At 48.4% G+C, this 21,233-nt stretch overlaps 1 protein-coding gene across 1 annotated transcript; it reads right to left on the bottom strand.

Annotated features, from left to right (window-relative positions):
* Window positions 1–310: 310 nt before the first annotated feature.
* LOC116837134 (glutathione S-transferase theta-1-like) lies at window positions 311–17,182 on the bottom strand. The gene is made up of 5 exons (XM_032801311.2): window positions 16,973–17,182; window positions 4,230–4,317; window positions 2,868–3,018; window positions 1,710–1,886; window positions 311–538 (listed from the first exon to the last, which is right to left on the bottom strand). Exons 1-5 carry the CDS (start codon window positions 17,082–17,084, stop codon window positions 347–349), a joined length of 720 nt encoding a protein of 239 aa, XP_032657202.1. The 5' UTR covers window positions 17,085–17,182; the 3' UTR covers window positions 311–346.
* Between the last annotated feature and the right edge of the window lie 4,051 nt (window positions 17,183–21,233).

Here is a 21,233-nt window from a genome sequence, read left to right as displayed (position 1 = left end):
AGTGAGGGACTGGGGGCTTGCACACTGCTGAGTGCCAATGTGGATTGAGCTGCTGAAAGTCTCAGGCAGGTCCAGTGAGGATGAGTCAAGGAAGGAAAGGGAGCCCTACCAATACTGCAGCTCACATGTCTACAGGGGTGATTCAGTGTTTGTAACAACAAAAGATAGTATCTTCCCTTTCTGTAAATCATGGAAGGGCTATAGTTAAAGTATTGTTAGTAAGATGCTATTCTTTCCTTTTGGGCTGGAAGGCCACTGAGATGTGGTGTTGGAGAAGGGAGTGAAACATGCAGGAAAAACCCACACAGGATTAGCTTTGTTTAGAGGAACATTTCCCCTTTTTAATTCAAGGTTTTAGAAGCTGTTTCAGAGATTCACTCAGTTCTGGGGGAAGTTGAGTGGTGCTCAGATTCTTGACATTCAGGAGTATCTCATGTGCTTGCTGGAAGAGCTCCTTCCCCACAGCTTCCTCCACCCGGCTGCGCCACTCCATCAGCTTTGGCTTGTTCTCAAAGATGTCACAGCCACATCCTACAGGCTGTAAAGACAGAAGCAAAAACACAGTAGTACAACTTCCATGCGAACAGTCCAAACCAGAATCCACTCAGAGGGATGGGACCAAAAAGCCATCTGGAGTTCAAAACGAATCTCAGCTGGATCAAGTCAGATCTGGACGATTTGGGATTTTGGGGCCTGGTTTCAGCTCATTTCAAGTTCTCCATTTTTAGGAGACTAGAGTAGTATCTTAGAATACCTGTGACAGCTACATGGGGACACAGAGGGATAGCAATGTGGTCTTCCCCTTCTGCCCCCTACTCCAACATTAAAAGGAAAGGCATTCTTGAGTTTTCATTGGAAATACTTTGTTGTTTGGGTTTAAAAATCTCTCTGCAGAGTTTGCAACCCAAAAATTAGAGTCATGCTAACACATGAAAGCCAGAATGTGAAGAGACTAGTATTTCATTCCACTGGGTAATGAAAACAGACTAACAAACCTACAGCACAAGTGTCAGTAAGTATGTTACAAACACCATCTCAAGAGATAATCAATTTTATAATGAAAAGTAAAGTAGATTCACACCAGCCAATTAAAAAGAGCCTTCTGCAATACAAAAGCAGGTACTTCATTCTTAAGGATACATACAATGGTACTTCAATTGTGTGAATGTGTTTAGGGATACAGCGGAAGTCCTCGCTTTAATATATAGATATGTTTTTTTTCTAAGTTTAGACTGTAGGCTCAGCACTTCAAGGAAAAAACAAACAAAAAACCCCCACAACTCTGACCCCCAGACTTTTCCCTATGGAATTCCCAGTCTGAGGAAGGGAAACCATGCATTTCTCAATCAGTTTAAAACACAGGTAGTTTTTCCACAGTCCTGAGCATCTCCAGGTACACTCACCCTACAATAAGTTTTAGTAACTTAAGACCTTTCAGCTAGTCTACTGATTTCCATTTATTTCTGCCAGAGGACCAGGAATCAGAGCAACGTTGAAGTTCTTTAAATATTTTTCATTTCCATAGGAAGTGTCGCTTCAACTCTTTCAGTTTTATTCAAAAAGTTTTAAAAACAAACTGGCAAAGAGAATTCTTATTTGAGATATTTTTGCAGGACATGAAAGCCATATGTCAGCCCACTCTCCCAGCAACCCAGCTTGCTTTGTCTGAAGTCTGGTTGGCAACTGGAACCAGTAGGACCAACACTCACCTCCATGAGCTCCACAATGGCCATCAGGTCTGCCAGGGAGATCTCGTTGCCCACAATGAAGGGCTTGTTCTGAAGGAACTTCTCCTCAAACTGCTTCAGAGCAGAATTCAGTTCCTCGACAGCCGTCTCTAGCTTCTCTGGAGAAAATGGCTCCCCTAGAATGAGAGGCACCAGTACCTACCAGGGAGAGGAAAATGCAGTTCTTACATGTTACCTGCCAATTTTTAGTCCATCCCCCATGCAGTCATGGCACCCTGAACCACTCTAAGTATCCCTCATGAGTTTATTATGAAGTGGGCGGAGTTAACTGGTACTGGAAACCCCCTCTGCCAGGCTGGTTTGGATTACAACCCATTGCATCATATTCCTCCAAACCAGGCAGTCTTGTTCAGATTCTTTTCTTTGGAGACATTTGCCTTCAAAAAACATTTCACACCAACTGCGATTGCAGCCCCTTGTTTCAAAAAGAGAGGGCTTGTCTCTGCTGAGACAAATTTCAGTTATGTCTAGTCAGTCAGAAAGCAGAAGGAAAGTGGTCAGTGTGTGACACCATCTCACCCTTGCCATGCCGTATCAGTTACATTTACTTACTACTCTGGACTGAGTACAGCGGAGACAATGTTCCTGCAGATTCAGTCTTGGGAAGAATTGGGACTAGAATATAAAGGAATCTTTCAGCAGGAGTAAGTGGGGCCATTACAATCCATCAGGCAGAGTGCTGGCGCACCAGAGACGCCAATGCAACTCAATTTCCAGTTTAATTTCCAAATCTCAGCTGGCCTGGGTCTTTGCTTAGTGGGGCACAACATCCAGAAACAGTCCCAGTCATCCATACAAGAAACTCCAAGCAAACAGCATGTCTTGCATTTTCTAACTTTTGAGTGCTGGACTTTGCAACCTCAGTGCTCTTTTAATGTCATTTTTGGGATGTAATAGAAATCTACACCACCCTGGCAAGGTACCAGCCCAGCAAGATAGTGACACTCTGCATTAAGGTAATTCTGAGTATGCCCCTTCCCACCCAATCCCTTGCCCCACAAATACTTTATAGGAAATAGGGATGCTATGGAGAGGGGAGGTTGAATGCATTCTATGTGCCACAGCACTACGCACTAGCAGGTGCTCGCAGTCAGTTCTCATATCATGTAATATCTTTACCTTGGTTATGAAAACTTTGCACCCTTTCTCCCGAATGGTAGTGTGCTGCCAGGACAAGTACTCGTCAACCCGGGCCCGTTTCTGCAGGTCTGAAGGGTACCAGTGATCAGGAGTGTTGAATTTTCGGCTCAGATAGAGAAGGATCGCAATGCTGCCCAGATAGTAACAGGAAACAATGGGCAGGTGAATTAAGAGGAGATGGAAGTTATTGTCTCCCCCCTTCCCCACACATCTCAGAATACTCTTACTACCAATAGCTAGGTCAGTGAGTTAATACTGACAGACCCAAGAATCTCCCCTGAGTCCCTAATTACCAATCATGTTCTGTACCATGAGAGTTACCACTCAGACTTCTCTCCCTGCCCCACTCTCCTCCACTAGAAATGTATATACCATAGCAAGATCTACTTCCTAGCACTGCTTGAAGTCTTGGATATTTTTCACAAAAGAAATGGTGAGAAAGTGAACATTTTTAGGTTTTTTTTTTAAGTGTTGCTTTTCAAGATGAATTTGTTTTGAGTTTTTTGGGTGAAATGAATGTTTTAGTTGTGAAAAAGTATTTGGAGTTTCTGCATTCCAATTCCAGCTACTTCCCAGTGGGGGGAAGGAGAGAGAAAGTGGAAAAAAAAATCCACTCTCACTTTTGCTTCTCCCACCTTCCTCCAGAAAAGTGAGAAATGGATTTCCCCTTCTCCTTCCTCCACACACCTTTTTTTTTTTAAACTGCCCTGTGATACTTTATCCAACTTGTGGGGCAGCGGCTGCAGGGGGAAGAGGGGGAGAAGAAGGGAGATCAGCCATCCAATCCCACTATCGCTTGTATTTCCAGTTGCAGCTTGAACCACTAGAACAATTTAAACCATTTTTACTGGACCATATACCCATGATGGGAAAGCTTTACATTACCAGACCTGTAGACATCCTCAAGCCAGCCCCTTCTGCACATACAGTCAGTGACTCACCAGATCCATGGAACTTTGCAAGTACTGAGCCTACAGGCAGCTTAACTGCAACATCACCTGATGCAAGTGGCTAGACTGGGCCAATGTTTATCCTCATCTCCATGTCTTCAAAGATGGATGCACAATTGTAGCAAGGCATAAGGGACACAAGGAACAGGGAAATATAGGACTGGAGAGGCATAGATAAGTGGGGCTGATAAATAGGGAGAGAAGAGAAAGGACATGAATGCAGAAAAGACACAAAAACAACAACATATAAAAGACAGGTAAGCCAAGCCATGAAGAGAGAAGAGATAAGCAGGTAATTAGGTGGAACTCTGAGTAGGGCACATAGCAGATAGATGTTAAATGTTGTGATGTTAGACAATGCATCAGAGGGTTGCATTTGTTTAATCCTCACCTCTCTGCTAAAGTGAAGGCTCCATCCTTTAACGCTGGTACTTTCTTCAGCACATTCACCTTGCCAAACTCTTCACTAAGGTGATGCCCTAAAAATATTTAGGAGGAGATTAAGGAGGTGGTGGCATGAGAGGAAGATTCAGTGACTAGAGGGAAGCAATCCAGCAAAGTTTAAATTTAGCACCCAAATAAAGTTACATTCTTCACCAATTAGGGAGGATCAGCAGAGTCCATGGGAATATTTGACCAGGACATCCCAACTTTGACATAAGGAAAAGTCCTGTTTATTTTCCTAAGAGAGCAAGTGGGCAACAGAACTCCATAACAGATATAGATTTTGCAATAAGATTTATCCTGATGCTATCTTCCCTGTTCATCAGCTCAGCATTCCTGTCTCTCTCCTGTTCATTGTCTGCATGTTCAGTGTTCTGACATTTGTTAATAGGTTTGTAAGGCTCAATTTATGCTAGTAATCTTGTCAGCTCAGGTCTGCTTCATAGACCTTGTTTTAATATCAGATATCTGCTGCTGGAGTGTTCCAAGACCCCTATAAGGATCCATGTGTGAGGCACTTGACATACGCAGAGTGAGAGCCCCACAAGGCTTGCAGTCTAATTTTAAGATGAGAAATAACAAATGGGTGTAACCCTAAGAGGGAAGCAGGACAAGGGTAACAGTGGAAAGTGAAAGTTACATAGGCCTAACTGGAGCACAGTTCAGTTCAGAGGCAGTTAGCTTTTCCGGCCCTATTAGAGTGAGGCAGGATTTCAATCATGCTTTTGAAACATAAAAATGCAATATTTTGTAACTGAGTGCTGTGACACTTTTAGCAAACCCAAAAGCCACTGTTGGAGTTCAGTTATATGCATTATAGTCTGTATTCAGACATCTGTTGCTTTTGATTATCAAATGGAACTGCCACCATTAGTTTATTGCAGGAATAACTTGCATCAGGACAGGGAGGGGAGAGAAAGGCGTGCTGTCAGGTCTGAGGTAGGTAATAGACGTAGGCATGGGTTTGCTTTCTCATGACAATTCTTCAGAGCTCCAATACAAGATAGATACAAGGGATGAGCTTTACAGCCAGAAAGGAAAAATATTTACCGATAGTTTACCTGATGTCTGAATGCTCTTCACATCAGGGCCCAATCCTGAGAACTTTTCCATGCACAAGTAGTGCTTGCCTACCTGGTTAGACTCACTTCGGTGGATGACTTGTGTGTTTGCAAGATTGGGCCCTTTGTTTTCAAGCTCCTGTAACCAACTTGCACAAGTGAACCTCAGAGAGCTAAATGATGCAACTCTCAAGCCTTTTGTACTAACATTCTGGCAACTGATCCCCAGATAACGCAGAACCTTCTGGGAATTGGTTTAGTTTTCTGATACTTGGATAGTCACGAATGAGGCTTGCCATCTTTACACAGTGAAAGTGGTTCTATTTGGAACACAGCATCATTTGGCAACCTTCCAAAAAGGATACCAAGATTTTTCCATGTTTCTCTCTCTGCTCACTGCTGTGCTCTAGAAATGCCTGGAGGATTCCAGGCCCAGACTTCACTCAGATCACACAAGCTTTTGGGTGGCGATTTCTGTTCTGTCCAGTCCTCATCCTTTGCATCTGTTTCCCTGAATCTCACAATGTTAGAGAAGTAAGAAGGCTTCAGAGGACTTGTTCCAGCCAACCTCCAGACTTATGGAAATTCGCTTCCAAAGCAGCACTTCTGAAATGTCGACCATCCTTAGGCTTCAGAATGAGGCTTCAGATGGTTACTGAACTCTGCTTTGCAATTAGTGGTTTTGCTGTTATCACACAGATTAAATGGGTCTGTTTTTAGTTCGATGGGTGGGATTTATGCATACAGCACCAACACTTAATAGCAGACTGGCTTTTATTTTTATTTTTAAATACAGCTTAACCTGTATATTGTGTTTTTTAGCCAGGGTTTGGTCCTTACATATTAAGGAGGATCTGTTGCAATGAGCCAACATGTAATTGCCACATTATGAAAGAGCTCTGAGGTATGGGTGTAGTTTTGGGGCAGAGTGTTGCCCCTCCAAACTGCAAGCCTTGGGCAAGCATGGAATCCCCTCGCCCTCGATGGCCCCATTGGCCTGCTGGAGCTGCCCTCCCCAACCCCCAAATATAGAAGTCAAACTACATCTATGCTCAGAGGCCTTATTTAAGGTATCACATAATGGTGGCTGTTCCAGGGAAGCAGAGCATCCACCTGTTTCCAGTAGTCCAAATTCAGACCTTGGGCTGAACTTTGTGCCCTCATGGCACCTCCCATGCTCAGCAATTTTGTCAGGATTTGAGAGTAGGGCTTGAAGCAAGAGTGCAGATCTGGACTGAAGATTTTAGCACGCCTTTCACCTGCTGTCCCATATCTGGCTCATGGTGGTCAGTACAGAAAAGGAAAGGAGCCCAAACCTGTGTTTGTTTAATAAGTTAAATATTCTTTTAATTTGACAACGCCTCCTTCCCCACGGTACCTTGAATATTCTCATTCATCTCCCCCTACCAAAGTCTTTAGAAAGGTGAACGTCAAGCAAGAGCAAGGCATAGAGAGAGGAGTGACTATGTAGCAGAACTCTTCATTATTAGTAGGCTTTATTGCAAACTCAGGCTTCCCCACTGAATGAATGGAAGCAAGCATGAGACTTCTTGGAGAGAGCACCCAGGGCTGTCCTTAGGCATAGGCAACATAGGCAGCTGCGTAGGGCACCTGAAAATTTGGGGCACCACTGGGTCTTAGCGTCCACGCACCTTGTTTTCCTATCCCTGTTCTGACCCTTCCTGCAGGCTCCCACAGATGGCTGCTGCAGCCTGGTGAGTCTTCCTTGAGAGGGAATCTAGTAGTTAAAAGTGAAAAAGCCTCCAGCCTGCCAGACCTATTCGCACAACATTGAAACTGTTAAAGAGCCATTCAAGGGGTAATGAAGCCATTTAATAGGCATTTGCCAACCCCAGGTATATACTGACAGGTTTCAGAGTGGTAGTCCTGTTAGTCTGTATCAGCAAAAACATGGAGGAGTCCTTGTGGCACCTTAGAGACTAACAAATTATTTGGGCATAAGCTTTCGTGAGCTATAACCCACTTCATCAGATGCCCACGAAAGCTTATGCCCAAATAAATTTTTATACTGTCAGTTTCTGACTTTACTGACAAAAACAGTTGTCCACTAATGTAATATTTACACAGAACATGTCAGTCTACAGGACCTTAGTTTAAAATTTGCTTTAAAAATATTTCATTAGTGAGCTGGTGAAGATTATAAAATCACATCTCTAAAATGCTTGCATAGACTTAGATGCACAATCATCTTTAGCTTAAATATTTGGATTTTTCAGATATATAGTTTTTAAATAATCCTTCAGAAGACCTCCCTTATCTTAAAACCATTTTAATTACTATAGTTAAAAAAAAATGCTTCCAAGTCTTCCTGGCCTTTCTGTCCATCCCTTCACCATCTGTCCCCCATCCTGACTGACGAGAGCCCTCAAAGGGACAACAGTCCTTCCCTTCCAGTACCTGGACCAAGAGTTTCCCTTTCTTTATCTGACTATCTGATGAACTAGTTTTAAGAGAACCCTCCAGCAAAACAGTACCTTAAAGAAAGACATAAAATCTTGTTATACCTAAATCTTGGACTATTTTTTTAAAGTTGGTGAAATTTCATAAACATGTCTACGTGTTGGAGATCAGACAAAGTAAATTATGTTCCCTTTTTCTAAAAGCAATGAACATTGTTATGAACATACTAACCTCTCTGATTAATTTAAAATAATGTCTTTGTTTCAATGAGTTAAATATGTGAATCTGAATGTTGGCTTAAGGTTTAAGAGTACATTAAAATATAAATTCATCTTAGAAATACTGATCTAGAAAATGTAAATTAGAGAAGACTGCATCATGTATTCCATTATATGTAATGTTATATCAGCAGGACAGCGACTCACCACTTCTACTACGAGTTTTTGCAAATAAGGCCTGGTCTATCTAGGGCGGGGTGTTGCTGTAAGATATGCAGCTTCAGCTACGAAGTATCTTATTCCGACTTACCTCCCATCTCCTGCGCGGGAGCGACGTCCGCGGCTCCCCCATCGACTCCCCTACCGCTGCTTGCTCGGTGACTTTCCGGAGTCAACGGGGCGCGATTCGGGAGTCGATATATCGCGTCTAGATGCAGACACGATATATCGATCCGATTAACTATCGATTGCTACCCGGCCGTATTCGGCGGGTGTCTGCGGACTACCTTAATCTCTGCAAACTTCAGGGCATATCAAAAAGCCTGCTGACTGAGATTTTTATTCCCAATTTTAGTGCTTTTCATTAGGACCTTCTTCGATGTTCCATTCTTGCTCATGAGGGAGAGGTATGGTCTCTGTGCGGGAACTGACTCCGCCACAGTGAGGCAGGCCTGCATCTCATTATCCTTTGCTGTCTCTGTTAAATAATAGTAGTGGAAGGGTTAATTTTTTTACTTAAAGGGTTACATAGGATACCCAAACACCTGACCAGAGACCAATCAGGAAAGGATTCAAAAGGAAGGGTGGAAACTCTGCAGGTTTTTGGTTTTTTTGGTCTTTTTGTTTCCTCGGCTGTGAGAAAACAAGCTTTTCTTCTATACCCTTCTTTCAATTTCTCCTAACATACGGTGGTGACCAAAAGGAACAAAGTTATTCGCTGTGATGAACTTTTGTTTGTTTACAGGTGTGTTGATTTGCTGGACTGTTTAATCGGCTATCTTTTAAATCAGACTGTTTATTCATATTTCTTATTAAGCGAAGAGCCTGTATAGGGTTTCTTATGCATTATTGTTTTGTATTTTCTTCTTTTTATATAAAGTTCTTTTTTAAAACCTGGCTGAGGTTTTGGGGTTCTCTGGGTGAGGCTACAGGAAGCGGGGTTGGAAAATCTCTTTTATTAGCTTACTAGATGTGAATGCATGCCTCATGGGAGGTGATTTCCCTCTTTTGTTTTGCCTTCAAGGAGTTAAGTACTGCAATCGCCCAGGCTCATCCAGGGAAAAGGGGAGGGGAACGGGAGCAGGATAACGAGGATAGAGAGAGGGCAAGGGGAAGAGCTTGTTTTCCCGTGGAGATAGGAGACCCAAGGATTTGGTTTCTTGGTCCCCCAGGGAAAGGTTGGGGTGACTCGGGGTAACTAGGAACCCCAATAGTCCTAGTTGGTGGCAGCGAGATAGATCCAAGCTGGGTATAAGCTTGGGGAAGGTTCACAGTAAACACTCAGATTTTGTACGCTAAAGTCCAGATCTGAGACAGACGTTTAGTACAGTCTCGTCCCTCCTCCCCCTCCCTCACCGGCCTGTGAGCTTGGGCTGCCATCCGGCATAGGGGCACCAGTTTAATAACACTGCGTAGGGCCCCATAAATCCTAAGGATGGCCCTGAGAGCACCTGTGCTGTGAAACACTCGAGTTTGCCATAGGCCTAAAGGGGATTCACTTAACCTTTCATTGAAGCAGTTAGATGAAAACTGGTGGATTAACTGCTGCCAGGCTGCACTGGGTTATATCAAGGAGCACTGGGAAAGGAAAGAGTAACTGCAGAGTGTCTGCTCAAGAAACTGCATTTCTCCTTCCTGCTGTTACTGGAAGAGGGACCTAAAGCGAGAGCTGCAGTGTGTTGCAATAGCATTTTTAACATGCCCATGACTGCAGTCTCAAGGTCACCCCAGCATATAAAGCCTAAATCTGACATTACACCTTATTAGCAGCAAGTGGGATGAGGGGAGTAGCTTGTATGTTAGTAATTACAGACTGTTTCTCTTTTCTGGTTTATTCCAGCCAGGCTTAAACTACATTTTATGTCATAAGATGGATGGCAGGGGAGCATCCCTGCTGTGTCCGCTCACGTTCACCTCACCAATAGGGCTGCAGCAGGAGCCAGAGAGGTGTAAAATCTCTGCGGAATGTAGGGCAGGAACCAGCACGGGGTCCGAGACACCGCACACAGCAGCTGCTGCAAGATCAGCATAGACACATTAAGGCCACATAACTTTGACAGATTCTTCTGTATGTGTCATAGCTCAGCAAGATCCCAGATGGGGCTGCCTGAACTCAGCCAAAATGGGTATTTCATAGGCACAGTAAAACCCCAGGAGTCCTGTCTGCAGAGAAGGGCACCCTATTACATGTCCCTAGTTCACACTTCTCTTGATGAACTATTGCCTTTTGTACTAAAGACACTTAGCAGGCACAGCTTTGACTTCAGGACAGCAGACTTCTGTGGTAAAGAATTGGCTGAGCCTTTCCAGAACCAGCTGGGGCAGCTCCAGCATCAGCATGACAACATAGATACTGCCTGGGAGGCAGATTGTCAAACATGAGCAACTAAATGAGACTCATAAATCCCCCACTGGCGTGTTTATGCCACCCCTCTCCCCCACATGCTATTTTGTTGCTTAAGACTAGCAGTGCATCCCCCCACCCTCACAGAAAGCATCTTGTGCCCCATAGTAATGGTATTGAAGGGAACCTCCAGAACTTTAGAGGATGTAGCTGGGAATACTTGGATTACTTTAGACTCAGAGCAGAGCTTCCGGCTCCTGGCTCCAGCTAGGAAGGGACTTGATCTAGAGTGAGCGTTTTGTGTATAGTTAGGTGTGCTCTGAGAATGCCCACAGGATCAGCCCCAATAGGCAGGGAAACACCAGCTTTCACCTGGCATGAGGATCCCACTGGGGCTTAGGCATGAGATTGGGTATACGTGCAGGTGCCTGAATGCCTGAGGCAGAAACTTAAGGACTTCGGAAACTTTTACAGTAACAATTTAGGCACTGAGGGATTTGAAACACCTCTAGAGTGAGGTAGTAGCTGAGCAGGGGTTTTGATGATCTCTTTGGTGTCTAAACTTTGACCTTAGTTGCCTCAGAACTGGCAGTTATGTGCCTAAGTGTTTGAGGTATAGGGGTTGAGAAAGCTAAGAAAGACCAGAGTCACAGCAGCAGGCTGGGCAAGTGTTTTCACTTAATCAGGGAATAATGGAGAGCTCTCCTTAGCAGTGCCAACATTCTGGTTAACACAGCTGAATCGAGAGAGGAGTTGTTGTTTTTGTAGAAGGAATATCCATTGGGGATGAATGGAGCAATTAAGTGAGTATTAATAAATGAAGGATGAGGGAGAGGAGAGAAAACACAAGGCATGGTGAAAAGTCTAAAATCCTTGCTCCTCTTTGAAAGTTTTAAGGCATTTGAAAGGTAAGCCCGCAAAGGAGGTTTTTATGAAGAGCCGTGCCCTTTTTGTTCTTCATGGTGAGATGACAACCCACAAAAGCTCTTTCCCTCCCTTCATTGTTTGCAACATTGGCTCCTGGTTTTTTTTGTTTTTTAAATTCATAAAGCATCATGAACATCAAGGCCAGATGACCTCCTGGAAGACTCAAGAGGATGTTTGTTATGAACTTGAACCGAAGGGCCCAGGGCATTAAGTTTTTAACAAAAGAGTCATTTATCCAGTGTTAGTCACTGACATTAGATAGGTATTAACAGGAGATAGACCTCAACCAATAGCCAAGTTTAAAGCAGTTTGATGGAAACCCCTTCCTTTCTCAATTACTCAGCTTTCACTCTTGTGATGTCATGCTCCACTAGCTCTCCAGTCACCACCAGCCTTACATCTACTCTGCAAAAGATCCCTCACTGCTGAAAAGGGATGTTGGCAACATGCACACTTGAACTGGAAAGCAACATGGCTGTTCTTGCAGTTGAACTGAGGACTAAACACGTTCAGCATCATGTCAGAAGTGGTTGTTAAATCCTGCAGCACCCGGTCACCCGCCAATCCCTCCATGGTCAGTAGTGGGAAATTTTCACAGTGTTAAGAAGGCTAATGAGTTTTCTAGGAAAGGCAAAAAGGAGAGAAGAGAAAACCCACCTTTCAGGCTTTCTTTACAGACCCCCTCAACTCCACTCTATTTAGTAGCTCCAGAATATACTCCCATGGAAGTTCTTCACTGAAGAGTGGCTTTAGAGAGTGGCCTTTCTCAGCTCTCCATACCTACTGTCTGAATATGTTCAGACAGTCACAGCTGCTGATTTTAGTGACAAAAATAAGTCCCTAGGTTTTGACTGCAGCTCCCCTGTAGCTCAAACACAACTAGCAGGGAGTTCACACATTCCTTAGAGTGCTTATCAGAATTGTTTACCAAGTTCCAGTCAATTACATCTGTGTAAGCTTGTTGAAAGGAAGGGGGAGCACCCATGTAACTAACTTGGCTTGCAGACCTCCTATTACTGCTCAGTTCTCTCTTTCCTCCATCATAGACATACAGCTAAGGGTAGCATAAAATCCCTCTTTACCCTGTAAAGATGGTCTTTGATGCAGGTCCCCACATTTGTACCCTAGAGTTCAGAGTGGGGAAGGAACCCTGACACTCCTCCCACTCCAGGGTTTAGGAAAACAAAACAAACTAACTCCAAAGCCCTGCCTGAGTTTGTAGACTGAGCATATTTTATTTGAGGCAGGTTTCCTTCCCCCATAGTCACTTTCCAGACTAGAACCACAGTTTAGAGTGGGGGCAGGCAACAGTCTCTGCTCCAACAGCTTGAAGTTTGCCATGATCACCTAATCATGGTAGTTTTTGCTTTTTAGACCATTAATTTCATGGGCCATCCCCACACTCCCCCTTTTTGGGATCCAGGAAGGGGGCGGGCAGAAGCTAAAGGACCTCCCCCAAGCCTAAGGGAAGGATCCACAGGACAAAGAAGCCAAGTGATTCCAGGGGACAACTAATGAAATAACAGGGACAGAGGTGCAGTCAAAGGGTCAAATGAAGGGAACCTGATGGGGACACTGAGCAGAGAACCCCAGACAGCACCCCCTGCTACTCAAAGGCATCAAGGGAGCCAGTGGATGCCACCCAGCAGGGCTGGATTAACCTTTTGTGGGCCCCATGAAGGCAGTGGAGCATGGCATGTGGAGGCCAGTCCCCAGAGTGAGGGGCCAGCCAGGAGCAATGGGGCATGGCATGGCAGGGGGAGTCCCGCTCTGCCCAGCGCGAGGGCACTATTTGCAAACCACCATTGCTAGATACACAGTGGCCCGCCCGCCCTTTGCTGCCAGCACGTGCCTTCCCCTCGGGGGTGGGCCCATGCTGTGCCACACAGCCCCCAACCCAATATCCTCCTGACTCCCTATGGCCAGAGCCCCCCCAGACCCACTATGCCCAGTGCCCCCCCAACCACCTCCACGCAAATGCATAGCACCCTGCACAACACCACACCTGCATAGCAGCCCACAACCACATCACAACTGCCCAGCACCCCTCCCACAGAACTCCCACTTCCCAGTCCCCCAACATACACATCTCCCCTGTCCCCTCACAGCCCTGCACCCCCCACCCCCACACACAAGAAACCCACTCCCCACCCCCTGCCTCCCAGCCACACTCACTGGCCTTGCTGGGAGGCAACTTTGTCTGCCAGGCTGAGCTGACAGTGCAGCCAGAGCTGCTCCCAGAGCAGGGAATTGCTCTGGTCCTTTGGGAGTGGTGTGATCAGCCAGGCCAGGGCCTGCCCCAGATGGGCTCCCTCAAGACGCACTTCCCCTGGAGGGGCCCAGCAAGCTCCCCACACTGCCCCCTTCCCCCACCCACCCCCCAACCCTGGCTGAGACTGTCCAGGCTTCTGCACCAGTCCTAGGCGGCTCAGCTCCGGGGGAACAGGTGGTGTCCCACATGTGGTGGGAAACAGAAACTGCCCAGAGCTGGAGGTGCACTGGGGTCTGGCCAGGGGACAGAGATGACAGGGGGGTGGGGATGAGGAGGCAGTAGGCGGGCAGGCCAAGAGGAGCAAGTGGTGGGCGGGGGGAGCCAGCGGAGTCTAGGGGAGCAGTGCAAGTGGAGCAGGCCAGGGCCCCTTCTGAGCATAGGCCAGGCTCCATAGAGCCACTGGAGCCATTGTAAACCTGGGTCTGAGCCCAGAGGAACTCTGACCAGATGTGTGAACGGACAGAGGATCGGAAATATAGATGGCCATATTAGCCAGGGCCAGGGAGAGGTTGACTAGGAGATCCCGTGACTTTGTGGGGCCATGGATAAGGAGTGCATAGATAAATAGGTGAGGGGGAGAAGTGCAACCAGAAATGTAACAGGATATCTATGAGGAACTGGAATAGAGGCTGCAACCTGGCGCACTCCAGGTAAACGTGTGCCAGGGTCTCCCTCATGCCGCAGAAGGGGCAGGTTTCTGGGATGAGGGTGAACCACACCAAGTACATGCCCGTGCTCATGGCCCTGTGAAGGAGTCGCCAACTGATATCCCCAGTGGGCCTCAGGACTAGGGTGGAATATAGGCTGGTCCACCGGGGCTCCTCACCCTCCAATGGTGGCAGGAGGTCCCGCCACTTTGTGTCAGGGTGGGATGCGAGGGTGAAGAAGTGCAGGGTGTGGAGCATGAGCGTGTATAGATGTTTCCTCGGCACGGTCTGGAAATGAGCCAGCTGCATGGTGAGGGGGCAAGAGGGAGGCCGGTCCCCCTTATGCCAGGCAGCATTTCCATCCTACAAGAATAGGGGTACACTTGAGCAGAGGCATAAACATCTCCTTTAACAAAAAAATGTAAGAAGTTGAAGGGGAGCATGTGACACAGTTGGCTTTAACCTAGTGAGATAACTGACACTTCCAAAGAGGGAGTAAAGGCCAGAACAGTTGTTTGGTGGAACAATCTCTCTCTTTACTGCAATGGGAGACACCTGCAGGTGGGGATGGGGCAAGCAAGGCCATGGGGGCCCCAGCAGATATTATTGAGGACCGATCAGGAAACAAGATACTTTCAAATCTCGGTGGAGGGAAGCCTTTGTTTGTGTTTTTTGGGTTTTGCTTTGTTCTCTCTGAGTCCTGGAAGGGACTAGATCTTGCAACCAAGGTTTCTTGCCAATCTCCTGTACGTGCTCATATATTCAGATAGTGAGTATAGTAGAAAGCTGGTTATAGTCTTTGATTGTTTCTCTGAATTTTTGCAACTGTGTATCTGCTGCTGGTAGAGTTTTAATGTGTAGTTTGAGCTGAAAGTTTTAATTGTATTCTGCTGGGAGAAGGCCTTTTCTCCATTGTCTATACGCTGAAAGACCCTGTAAATTATTATCCTATCTAGATTACAGAGATAACATTTTTACTTTTTTTCCTTCTTTTTATTACAGTTTTGCTTTTTAAGACCTGTTGATGTTTTTCCCTAGTTGTAGGTCTCAAGGAACTGAGTCTGTAAACTTACCAGGGAATGGGTGGGAGACAGGGAGAAAGAAGAGAGGGGGAAGGGGGGAATCCCTTTGTTTAGATTCACAGAGCTTGAATCTGTACTTCGCCTTGGGGTGAGGGGAAGGGTAGAGGTGGAAAGCCCTGGTTTAAGATTTCAAGGAGTTGATCCCAGTGATCTTCAGGCGTTACATCAGGGAGGGAAAGCCTTAGGAGAGCACTAAAGTGAGGGAAACTAGTTCCTTTCCTTGTATTAAGAATCCAGGGGTGCAGGTGTCTTGGGGTCCCCAGGGCAAAGGTTTTGGGAGACCAGATGTTTATCAGAGTCACTAAAGTTCTTGATTTGGTGGCAGCATATCAGATCTAAGCTAGTAATTAAGCTTAGAGGAATTCATGCTAGTACCTCATTTTTGGACTCTAAGGTTCAGATTGAGGAAAGAATACCATGACAATAGGTTACTCATTACCACCATTTAAACAGCAGTTAGTCTCAGTCTCTCTAGTTCTTCTAGTACCTGTTTTAGGGACACTGCAAGAATCTGCTTCAGGGTCATAATAGGGAGACAAAACTCAAGACATTTTTAAGTGTTAAAGATGTCACAAGAGCCAAGGTTTAGACCCAGATCAGGAACTCGGTATTACAGGGAGCTAGAGACAACTGAGCATAGGCAGGACTTTTCAGAAAGCATTTCTGCTCAGTGCTTTGGTCTAGTCATGTCATCATAGAGGAGGAACATATTTAGTGGAGCATGGAAACAGCAAGACTACTGCTAGTAGGAGCTTGCACATGTGTGTGACAATGGGAGCATGCCCCTGGCCCCATTCCTTCACTTAACAACGCTCATCAACTAGTAATATGCTTAACTGTTAAGAATCAGAGACTGGGTATAACCTTGCACCTCCCAAATGCGAGCCTGACAGTTAAAAACAGCCAAGACTCCACCCCACCAAATGTACAACTGTTACAACAGTGGCCCAAAGTGAAAGAACACCACCAGAAAAAAGAGCTTAAAGAGCTGGGGTACTTTTCTTTCATGTGTCTAGTACAGAGGGGTAGCCGTGTTAGTCTGGATCTGTAAAAGCAGCAAAGAGTCCTGTGGCATCTTATAGACTAACAGACATATTGGAGCATGAGCTTTCGTGGGTGAATACCCACTTCATCGGAATACCTACTTTCACCCACAAAAGCTCATGCTCCAAAACATCTGTTAGTCTATAAGGTGCCACAGGACTCTTTGCTGCGTCATGTGTCTAGTTTCCTAAATAAGATTTCCACTCTCAACTAGAGGTCAGCAATGAACAACAAGGCAAAATCCCTGTGTAAGGGGACAGAGACACATAAGGGTGTATAGCAAGGGAGGTGCCTGGGAATCAGTTACACCTGAGAAGTGTAACATGCTGATATTCTGCACAGAGCCTAACATAGATCAGTTCTCCCTTAAGATGTTATTGCTGGGCCTCTCTAGCAGAGTAAAGGGATAACATACACCCAGTTCATCCCCACAGGTACAGGTGCCTTCCACTCACCTTTTAGCAGCTCCACATGCTTGAACTCAAATGGGATGTTGTTTTTTTTGGCAAATATAAAGACGGCTCGGCAGGGCTGGGAGAGGAGATCCAGAAAAAGCTCTACCACCATTCTGGCAGCTGGGATTCAGTGAGAGAGAAGCCCGACAGCCTAGAGAAGATGAGCCTTTCACAGTAACTCAGCCTGCAGCAAGTGGCCTAGAGGCAGGACTGAGAACAACTCCTGCATACCTTTGCTAAGAGCCCTTCCTAACCAACTCAGCCAGTTCCGCTAGTTACTTTGGACCAATCCGGGCTCATTCAGGCTGGAAACACCCCAATGCTAATTCCCTAGCCATGGGAACAAAGGTTGAGGGATGAGGGAGGCAAAAAGTAGATAAAGATTGACCTGGCTTTATGAGAGGTCAGGCTATTCATCTTGTCCTTTTATTTATAATGAGGAATAATTTAAACCAGCTCAGTTAACAAAACGGTGGAACTGCAGTAAAGCTATAATGAGTGCTGAGTCCTTTCTGACCTCAGCCCATCAGTACTGAGACTGTTAAGCAGTTGATGGCAGGGACTGTGGGCAGCAGTCTCAAAGGCAGCTATGTGATAGAGGTGCCTAAATCCAGTGGTGAGCTGGAGCTGGTTCCCACTGGTTCGCAGGAACTAGTTGTTAAATTTAGAAGCCCTTTTAGAACTGGTTGTCCCATGTGGGACAACTGGTTTGAAAAGAGCTTTTAAATTTAACAACCCGTAGAGCTCCAGCAGCTCACCTCTGCCTCCTCTCCTGAATGCGAGAAGCCTGGAAGCGCTGAGAATGGTGGCTTTGCGCAGGTGTGTGGGGGGGAGCGAGGAGGGCTCCGGGGAGGGGCAGCATGGCCCAGCTCCCTGGCCCTGGCTGAGCGGCACGCTCCAGCCCCGACTCTGGCTTCAGTCCCAGCCTGGTGGCGTGGCCCGGCTCTGGCCCCGGCAGTGCAGCCCGGCCCTAGTTCTGGCCCTGGTGGCTTGGCCCACCTCTGGCCCCGACCTCAACCAGGAGCCCTGGCTGGGCGATGCGTCCCAGCCCTGGCTTCGTCCCGGCCAGGTGGCATGCCCCAGCCCTGGCTCCTGTCCTGGTGGTGCGGCCCGGGTCTGGTCCTGGCGGCCCGGGTCTGGTCCCAGCCCGGCTCCGGTCCCAGCCCGGCTCCGACTCTGGCTGGCCCGGCAGCATGGCTCCAGCCCAGCCCCAACTCCGGCAGGGCACCCTCAGCTGAGCAGCCCCGGCCTGGCACAGCACCGCCTACTTGGCCTCCAGTGCGCTAAGGGGGCAGGGAGCGGGTGTCGGAAGAGGGCAGGGGAGTTTGGGGGTGGGTGGATAGGGGTCTTAGCAGATAGGGGTCGGAGCAGTCAGAGGGCAGGGAACAGGAGGATTGAATGGGGGCAGGGCTTCCGGGGGGCCATCAGGAATGTGAGGAGGGATTGGATGGAGCGGTGGGGGGCAGTCAGAGGACAGGGAAGGGGAGTGGATGGGGCAGGGGTCCTGGGGGGAAGGCGTCAAGGAACAGCGGGGGTTGGATGGGGCAGGAGTCCCCTGGGGCAGGGGGTCACGACCCCCTTCGGGGGTGAGGAAGAGGGAACTGGTTGTTAATTTTTTGGCAACTCATCACTGCCTAAATCCTATTTTCAAAAGTGACTGAGACACTTATGAGCTTAAGTCGCATTCAGAGTCATCTCTGATTTGCAAATTGGACTTAGAGCACATTTGAAAATTTGACCCCTTGCCATACTGTCTTGTGCCAAGCACTGTCAGTGCTTTATAGGATGAGCTCATTGGAGAGCTCATCCTATAAATGGGAGAAAACCTTTTAAAACACTGATCCCAGCTTGAATCATCACTGGATGGATAGCAAGAGAATTTATATGCTGCTACTGCACAGACAACGTATTCAGGTCCAAGTCTCTAATCCGACACTGAGTTCCATGGTGGCAGAGTCCTCCACCCACTCAGAGTTCATTACATGATGGGGATCTAAATGCTTAACTGCTTTAGTGAAGGAATTTAGTGAAGGAATCTGCAGCACCACCATCCGCTCGGTAGAAGGGGAAACCGCTGAGATCCCGATCCACAGCGGCGTAAAGCAGGGCTGCCCCCTCAGCCCAATCATCTTCAACCTGGCCATGGAGCCACTCCTGCGAGCGATCTCCGACGGCGCTGACGGCCTCGACCTGCACGGCGAGAGGGTGAGCGTCTTGGCCTACGCGGATGACCTGGTCCTGATCGCGGACGACCCCGAGAGGCTCCAGGGTATGCTCGACACCATGGGGAGAGCCGCCGACTGGACGGGTCTCCGCTTCAATGCCAAGAAGTGCGCGTCCCTCCACGTCGACGGGAGCCAAAGAGACTCGGTGCTGGCGACGGAGTTCCAGATCCAGGGCAAGCCCGTCGTTCCGCTGGCCGAAGGGCAGGCGTACCAACACCTCGGCACGCCGACGGGCGTCCGCGTCCGGCAGACCCCCGAGGACACCATCCGGGAGATCCTGCAGGACGCTGCCAAGATCGACGCATCCCTGCTGGCCCCATGGCAGAAGATCAACGCCCTCAACACCTTCTTGATCCCCCGCATCGCCTTCGTCCTGAGAGGTTCCGCCGTGGCAAAGGTGCCCCTCAACAAGGCAGACAACACCATCCGGCAGCTGGTCAAAAAGTGGCTGTCCCTGCCTCAGAGAGCCAGCAACGAGCTCATCTATATCGCCCACAGACACGGCGGCGCCAACGTCCCCCGCATGGGAGACCTCTGTGACATCGCGGTCATCACGCACGCCTTCCGCCTCCTGACGTGCCCGGACACCACGGTTAAGAGCGTCGCGGCGACCGCCCTGCACGCTACCACCGAGCACCGAATCGGCAGGCCTCCCTCCGGCCAGGACGTAGCCACCTTCCTGAGCGGTTCCCTGGACGGCGAATTCGGCCGAGACAGGTGGGACACCGCCTCGCTGTGGTCCCGCGCCCGCAACGCCACGCGCCGACTAGGGAAGCGACTGGGCTGCCGCTGGGTCTGGAGCGAGGAGCGACAGGAGCTGGGAGTTCTGGTGCCGCAGATCGGGACGGAGGGCAGCATCACCGTCAGCCCCGGAGCCAGAGGCGTGCTGGAGAGGTCCCTGAAGGCCGCCGTCCACGCGCTCTACGTGGACACCCTGAGGAAAAAACCCGACCAGGGCAAGGCCTTCGAGGTGACCAGCAAGTGGGACTCCAGCAACCACTTCCTCCCCGCGGGCAGCTTCACCCGCTTCGCCGACTGGCGCTTCATACACCGCGCCCGGCTGAACTGCGTCCCGCTCAACGGAGCCGTCCGCCACGGGAACCGGGACAAGCGCTGCAGGAAGTGCGGGTACACCCTGGAGACCCTGCCCCACGTCCTGTGCAGCTGCAAACCCCACGCCAGAGCCTGGCAGCTGCGCCACAACGCCGTCCAGGACCGCCTAGCGAAGGCCATCGCCCCACACCTCGGTGAGATCGCGGTCAACCGCACCATCCCCGGCACCGACAGCCCGCTGCGGCCAGACATCGTCGTCACGGACGAGGAGCGGAAAAAGATCATCCTCGTCGACGTGACCATCCCGTTCGAGAACAGGACCCCGGCGTTCCGCGAAGCCCGAGCCCGCAAACTCGAGAAATACGCCCCCTTGACTGACACCCTGCGGGCGAAGGGCTACGAGGTCTACACCGACGCTCTGATCGTCGGGGCGCTGGGCGCCTGGGACCCCTGGAACGAACGTGTGCTCAGGGCCTGTGGGGTGGGCCGTCGCTATGCGCGACTCATGAGACGCCTGATGGTCTCGGACACTATCCGGTGGTCTAGAGACATTTACATCGAACACATCACCGGCCACCGCCAATACCAGGAGTGAGCCGATGTGGCTCCACGCACCCACGGGGGGGAGGGGGAAACCCTTACAACCCCCCTACCAAACCATATCCCCTGAGTCCTGAACTTACCAATCTGGATCCCACCACGTGAGGGTCACCCTGTCCCCATTACCCGGCCCGCTTACTCATACCCACGACTGTGTGTAGCCCACTCTATGAGCGATGTACCCTCACTGCCCCCCTACTATATCTTGACCCCAACCACCGTACACCCCGCATTGGGGACATTACAGGCTGTGTGTACTATATGCTGAACCGTAACCAGTTGCCAGCGTCCCCCCATGCTCTGTATGTTTCCCCCGATGACCAACGACTGACACATCAAACCCTTTGTATCACCTTTCTTTAATATTTTCTAATAAACATTTA

Source organism: Chelonoidis abingdonii, chromosome 22, assembly GCF_003597395.2.
Source record: "Chelonoidis abingdonii isolate Lonesome George chromosome 22, CheloAbing_2.0, whole genome shotgun sequence".
Lineage (NCBI taxonomy): Eukaryota > Metazoa > Chordata > Testudines > Testudinidae > Chelonoidis > Chelonoidis abingdonii.
Note: the sequence above shows the minus strand (reverse complement) of the source record. Positions and strands in the feature narration are given on the sequence as shown.